A 7861-nucleotide genomic window follows, 5' to 3' on the forward strand; every position below is an offset into this window, starting at 1 on the left:
ATTGTATTAATCAACCCCACGCTTAATACAACTGTTAGATCGGGATATATATATATATATATATATATATATATATATATAAAACACTTTTCCATAATATGTCATGTTTTGAATTGCTCAGAGGTGCAGTACCACCGCCGGTCTGTTAGCGTCGCCCTACTTTTGTTCACCCTCTGTGTTTGTTTTGTAAGTGTTCGGTTGCGGCGTTGTACAATAATGTTAGCAATATTTTGCTAATATTATTGTGATACTATCTATGAAATAACTTTCAACTTTAGGTTTTGACACACAAATATGGTCAATCTCGGTCTCACTCGAGTGGACGATGAGCTGGTAGCAAAACACCCGGTGAGCTTTTACAATTACGCGTGTCGTGATTCCCTTTTGCTCAATTTTACACCGACGACACTGTCTAAGCGTAATGTAAAATATGAATTAAAATATGCCTTTATCAAAGAAATGTTGCCTTTCAGGGTTTAGAAAGTTATGCCGCCTGTCAGTCTCAGGCCTTCATGAAGGGGACTGGAAGCTTTGTGCTTGGTACGTAAAATGTGTACTTTTTTTAAACCACTCATTTTACTAACTTGTAATAGCTTTTTTTGTTTTTTATGCAAGGTCCCAGTATGACAGAAAAAGATTCCAAGATTGATCTAGTATTTGCCACATGAGGGCGGAATAACCCTCAGGCATGATGTGGACAAAAGTATTGGATATCTGCTTATTATGAATAAATCATTTTATTTAAAAGTGCCTTACGGGGCACTCAAGGTCACCGTACAAAACATTTAAAATAAATCAAGCAAAACAAATAACAGAACATAAAACATCAATTAAAATGGCAAATAATACGGAAAACGAGATTCCCACAAACACTCCAAAATCTTGTATAAAGTCGTCCCACTCCTTATTTTCTTCCATTTTCACTTCCTTTTAGCATAACCTGTCCCTGTACAGTAGTGTACCAATAAATGGTGGAAGCCTGTGCCATATTGTCATAGCAGTTCGATGGTCTATTATGTCAACCTTCCCTTACAGGTACTGTTGGCCTTTTTGCCCTCCAGAACGTTCTACAGAAGAGATTTGCTTATCCTCTGCAGTGGAACTTGCTCATTTCCATTGGTGAGGAATAAAAGCGTGATTCTCCCCCCGCTCCTTCTCTCTATTATAAGTCTCCATCTTTTGTGCCTGTCAGTGACGTCATCGGCGGGCAGCTATGCACTGACACGGTGGGAAACGCAGAAATGCTCCGACCTGTGGTTGCTACTCGAAACTGGCAAAATCCCGGACAGGTTGCCGCCACAAGGTGAGTTTCTGGCCCAATGTAAAGTATGTACGACTGGATTGACAGATGTAAAAGAAACATACTTTGCTTTACTGTCACACTTTAAAACAGTTCTCAGGTGTCTGAAAACATGTCTGTGTATAGGTGGTACATGGACTCGTCACCAAACACAAATACCCAAACACTGTCAACTTCAAGCAGTCAAGTACAGTGGAACCTCGGCTTTTGTATGCCCCGGTTTTCGTAAGATTCAGTTTTTGATAATTTTTTTCGTCGAAATTTGGTCTCTTGTCGGTTTGAAAATGGTCCGTACCAAGCTCATCTGCCTGCCCGCAGGACTCTGACACTCATTTTGTGGAATCAAGCACCCACACATAGGATTCCAGGTACAAGTGCAACTTTATTGAGTGTTTTCTTGTAGGGCTTGTGAACGTGTCATCATGACACAATCCTTCATGGACGTATCGGGCATTTTCCTGTCTGTTTACTACTCGGACGTGCCCTGTCATGGTGGTTCCTTTGTATTTCTGTTAAATTTATATTTTGTCAACTGAATTTAAGTATCGTCAGATGATGTTGTGTTACGGGGCCGAACACTTCCTGAACGTTGTAATTCTTTTTACCACTAGAGAGTGCTAAGACACTTTAACATGGTCATAGGGACCATGACTTGCATTGGCTGGAATGTGAACATTACGGTCATTGAGCCATTTAAATGGTCATTTACTGTCTATTTATTTCACTTTGTTTCCTGTATGTTAAACTGTAGCTATTCTCTACTTTTTTTGTTAATATTTTTAGGTGTCTGGAACAGATTTTGATTTATATTATTTCCGATGGAAAATTTCGCAACAGATTAATCATGAAAACCAGGGTTCCACTGTATGTACTGCTTATCAGAAGCTAAAGCTTTTAGTATACACTTATCTGTGCATCCATCAAAAGTCAATGCAGCTCTGCTTACTTTATGGCTTCAATAGGTTAGCAGCAACATCGCACCAGTGGGAGATGTTTCTGCATGATAGTGCCTATGCATGAGTGGTTCACATAGTGTAGCCCGGACACCGCTTGAAAGTGGCTCTGGCTCTCCACCCAACCTTACTGATCATGTTTTGAGTGGAGAAACTCAGTGTAGGGGTAGTCACTATGTAAAATAGCCACATCGTTATGTAACATTGGGGTGGTTGTCCAGAAGGAAATTTTCAGAAATAGGTCAATAAAATCGGTATAAAATGACCTTTAAATGATGGATGTTTACTCTTGTCTTCTAGTGCCTAAAAAAGAAGAACCACCCGGGACTGGGAAGACAAAATATGGTGATGTGATGGATTGAAAGCCTTATACAGTTATACAGTGGAACCCGTCTGTTCGGGGACGTAGTTCAACCAAAATGTTTTCAGAAATATGCCTCAAAGGTAAAACAAAACTTGGGGCTCAAACCGGCATCATGTAGGTTTTCTGAGACTTCTGCTCAGTGAGGAAGTGTATTTTGCTTTTTCGTCATTTCGACATTTTCCAAATTTAACTTATCCTTCCACCGTTCTCCCAATTCAAACCATTCCAATTTAAACATATTTTGTTCATTCAGGAAATATTAAGAATTACTGTTCACGTTCCCTAAATTCACACATTTTTCAGTGTTCCACATTTGCATGAAAATAATCCCAAATGTATGCAGACATTTTTTCAAATTTGCCTAATGCTTACACATTTCTCAACCGATTTAAACCATTGTAATTTCTGTTAGCTCATACATGAAATCTTCAAAACGATTTTTCACATTACAAAAATATTCACTTTAAAAAATTCACAATTACATACACAGTTTTCATGATTTCCCCAATTAATGCAGACATTTTTCAAATTGTCCTAATTCTTCCACATTTCTCAACCACAATTAGCTCCTTCAGGATATGGTGGGAACTATTTTTTTTACATTGCATAAATTCCCACTTTTCCCAAATCAACCAATTTTGCATGGTAAAATTCCCAAATGAACGGCGACATTTGACAAATTGACCTCATTCTTATGTCAACCAATCAAACCATTGGAACGCCAAATTGTGCAGCTCATTCAGGACATTTGCCTTTCCATACTTGGGCTGCTATTTTGCTATATGTTAGCATACCTGTGGTTAGAATGTTAGCATTTGATCAATTAGCATAGAAATACAGAAGTACCTAATAATGGCACAGAGGAAAAGCGTAATGATAACCATAAAACCAGGACCTGACTGTGATATAGGAACTTATCTCATAAAATCAGTTGATAAACGCTGTGTCATATTTGCAGTCAACAGAATGTGCTTTAAGACTTCATAGCAGCATTAACATGAGGATATACTGCAGGTCAGAGTTCGGTATGGCTTTTTGTAGTGATCAGATGTTAAGCTTATGATCTGATATGAATTTTTTTGGAGGATGTGTTTGTTGGCTATGTAATACATTTTATACTGCAGTACCACTCAATGGATGCTGAACACAGACTGCTGGGATTAACAATCAAATAATTGAGGGGGGGGGGGGGGTCGAGTGAAAATCTCTGATATTCATGGACATTATTATCTTTGCAAAGGTTTTTTAAATACTGGAGTTCATTAGATTGTGTAAGTGTTCATCTGTTTTGGCCACACTTGCTATTTTAAATCACCCTGCGTCTTGAATGTGTGAGTAAAGCGGGGTACAAACATCGATTTTTGAATTTTTAACTGATTTATAAAATGTATGAAACGACACACACAAGGTAAAAATATCAGTGTGTGTGCATAAAGCTCTTATATTGTGTTGGAACTCTGTGTTGACCACACACATAGCGATTTGCAAATGTAAATATTGAACAAATTTAACATTTACTATCATTGGCCAAGACCATTTTCTGAACAGATTGTAGTAGGAAAAATCACTCTTAACACACCCCGCAGCAAAGGATCATCACTGAAGTTAATTTTTTAGAGACATCTGACAGTTAGGCGTTTTGATGACTTTGACCGTGCTCAAATTCAGCCTGATTATCAATGTGTGTGTACCACCGTTTAAAAGTAAGTCTCTGCATATTCTGCTCCATCCAACAATACTGTCTTTCGTGACAAGTGAACGCAGTGATAAAAGCTCTGCATGTGATCATCCTCCCATTGCAGTTACTCAAATCTGATTAAACATCTCCAAGTTTTTGAACATTCTCGCTCTCTGTTGCTCTCGCTCTCTTGTCTTTCGGATCCAAGAAATGAACGACAAATCCCTTGTCACATACACTCAGATGCCGCTAAAAGAGAAAGAGGACAAACCAGAAGTAATGAGGGACCCAAAGACTGTTGTTAACACGAGTGGAAATGTGACTCATACAAGCAGCTGGAGAACACTTGGCAACCTCTGGCAGCACTAAGCGGGGTCCACACATACTGAAAATCGGGCCACATTCAAGCATTTTCCCTTCCTTGTGATCAAAGTCAGCAAAGGTCCGATTATCAGATGTCTCTAAAAGATTTGCCTGGGCGATTGTCCTGTGGTGTGGGATGTACTAAGAGTAATTTTCCCCCCTCAACCCCCTCTGAAAAAGGTCTTGGCCAACAATTGTAATTGTTAAACCTGTTTATAACATATGATAGAAAATACTTTTGTGTGTGGAGAACACCAAGTTTGGTTGAGGCACAGACTCTGTGATTGTGACAAGAAAAGGAAACGCTAGCCAACTAAGCGAGGGTCACAACTTCACACGTATCATAAATCGGACCGAATTTGAGATTTTTTTCCCCCCACTTTTTGATCAAAGTAAGCAAAGGCCCGATTAACGAATGTCTCTAAAAGACTGATTATCCTGTGTGTCAGGAGTGATTTCCCCCCCTCCACAATCTGATAGAAAAATGGTGTGGGTTGCCAATTGTAAATGTTAAATCTGTTCAATATCCACGATCAAAGATCCTTGTGTATGTGGTCAATAACGAGTTCGGCCGAGACACGTACTCTGTGATCGTGATGTGAAAGGATATGATAGCCAATTAGTAAGGTACACATAGTGATAATCGGGCCAAATATGAGCATTTGTCCTCCCCCAGAGGCCTCATTGTCAGATGTCTTTTAAAGATTAACTTGAGTAAATGACAAGGAAAAGCTTTGTTAAAAAAGCTAAAAGTTCAAGGCTAGGTTCTCCCATTTCTTCGAATGCCACTCATTCTTTTTCTTTGTATTTTCTGGCGGTCTGCCTCTCACTGGTCAGTTTTGGTACTATAACAGACCTCGTTACATATTTGGTGTGCTTTGTTGACGATCCAGAGTGGACCTCTCACGCTAAGATTAGTAAGCATACACATGACAATATGTGGCTTCTCTTTCTAAGAAATCGATTAAGATGTTAAATCGGTCTGTGTACCGTGCTTTAAAAACACAAATGTGTGTGTTTGCTTGCTCTTGGCCTTCTATTTTAGTGTGGCAAAAAACTTGACATCGCACTGTTATTCCATTGACATTTTGGCAAAAAAAAAAAAAAAATGCACAAATGTGTTTGATCCTTTCACCCTGTTAGACTGTGACTGCGTGTGCATGGGCATGACAGTAGAAGAGGCGAGCACGGCCGGGCGTCAGAGTCGAGCCATCTCGCTGAACTGGAGCTGTGACCTCTCTCCTCTTTCTGTCACTCACTTTCTTGGGTTATATAACAGCAGCTCACGTCCTCATCCAGGCCAATGCAAACTCTATTTACAACATTTTTGCAGCGCAAGACTACCACAAGCGGCACGGATGCGTGGTTAATATGTTTGCCTCACAGTTCTGACGTTGTGGGCTCGGCTGCAGCCTTCCCGTGTGGAGTTAGCAATGTCTCCTTGTGCTCGCGTGGAGTTTCTCTGGCTTCCTCCCACATTTGAAAAACATGCATGTTGGCATCATTGAAGACTATACATTGTCCATACGTGTGAATGGGAATGATTTATTGTTTGTCATATGTCCCCTGCTACTGGCTGACAACAAGTTTAGGGTGTAGCCTGCTTCTCTCACCAAAAGTCAGCTTCGATTAATTGAAGATTCTAAATTGTCAATAGGCGTGAAGGTGAGTGTTTGTTTGCCAATAAGTGTCCTGGAATTGTCCGATGACTAGTACAGAGTGGACCCTGCTTCTCTCAACAAAACTCATGATAGGATCACTAAAAATTCTAACTTGTCAATAGATTTAAAAATAGAAGTTCTAATCTGGTTTTGTGTATATATATATATATATATATATATATACATATAATAGCACGGAGACAGTCCCCCTCAGTGTAACAAGTGACCTGCTTTAAACAGTTGATAAAGGGGTGGGCTCGATGCTTTTTCTGTTGGATCTCAGTGCAGCTTTTGACACAGTTGACCACGCTATTTTAATTGACCGGCTTAGACACTGGCTGGGGATCAGGGACACTGCACTGAGTTGGTTTCATTCCTATCTTTTAGAGCAAACCTTTGCCGTGACCATAGGCATCCATCCATCCATCCATTTTCTGAGCCGCTTATCCTCACTCGGGTCGCGGGCGTGCTGGAGCCTATCCCAGCTGTCATCGGGCAGGAGGCGGGGTACACCCTGAACTGGTTGCCAGCCAATCGCAGGGCACATACAAACAGACAACCATTCGCACTCACAGTCACACCTACGGGCAATTTAGAGTCTCCAATTTATGCATGTTTTTGGGATGTGGGAGGAAACCGGAGTGCCCGGAGAAAACCCACGCAGGCACGGGGAGAACATGCAAACTCCACACAGGCGGGGCCGGGGATTGAACCCGGGTCCTCAGAACTGTGAGGCTGACGCTCTGTTAGATATATTGTAGAAGTTATCATTTATTTGCTTAGCTTGCATTAGTATTATGGACAATGTTTGGAAAGAAAGATGTCTCGCCTTCAAGAAGATGACTCAGCAGGAATCATCTGAGAGAAGGACGTGGCCGGGACGTGGCAGGTGCCATGTTTTCACCTTGAAGCCCTGCCCTTGGTGTGTTGTGTCTTGTAGCTTGGTGCGTTATGTCTTGTAAACTTAGAAACCTCCCTGTTTTCAAATAAATGCAGGAGCGACGGGAGAGATTGTTTAGAGCGTGTTGAGAGGCTGTAATCTGAACAATCTCCCATGCGCCCTCCTCATGAGTAAAATGACCAACGTCTTCATTCCTTTTGTGTTTATTCATTATAATGTTTGGTGAGATAAATCCAACATTAAATTGGTCCTTCGAGCCGGATGTCAACACACCCGAGGATTCCAGTTGTGGAGCCGACACCCAGTTAAGAGACCGTGGCCACGGCAATTGAGACCCTTTCCGGGACTGGTCTTCGTACTCCTCAACTGGGATCTGAAGGTTGACGACAATCCACAGGATTGAAGACGAATGGTGAGTTAAATTTTTAAAAATTTTTTGAATGTATCGCGCGACAAAGAAGTCTGCGGCGAAATAAACCTTGTGTAATACTAGTCACTGGCAAGTAAATGGACGGCGGAGTCCTACAAATTCCGCATGGACGGCGGAGTCCTACAAATTCCGCATGGACGGCGGAGTCCTACAAATTCCGCATGGACGGCGGAGTCCTACAAATTCCGCATGGACGGCGGAGTCCTACAAA

The 7861-nt window shown here is 41.1% G+C and overlaps 1 protein-coding gene across 1 annotated transcript; it reads left to right on the forward strand.

Moving 5' to 3' along the window:
- Window positions 1–187: 187 nt before the first annotated feature.
- Window positions 188–5790, forward strand: tmem141 (transmembrane protein 141). Its single transcript, XM_061698540.1, has 5 exons — window positions 188–348; window positions 474–540; window positions 1036–1119; window positions 1193–1303; window positions 2554–5790. Exons 1-5 carry the CDS (start codon window positions 295–297, stop codon window positions 2613–2615), a joined length of 378 nt encoding a protein of 125 aa, XP_061554524.1. The 5' UTR covers window positions 188–294; the 3' UTR covers window positions 2616–5790.
- Window positions 5791–7861: the final 2071 nt, after the last annotated feature.

Source organism: Phycodurus eques, chromosome 15, assembly GCF_024500275.1.
Source record: "Phycodurus eques isolate BA_2022a chromosome 15, UOR_Pequ_1.1, whole genome shotgun sequence".
In the NCBI taxonomy this organism is placed as follows: Eukaryota; Metazoa; Chordata; class Actinopteri; order Syngnathiformes; family Syngnathidae; genus Phycodurus; species Phycodurus eques.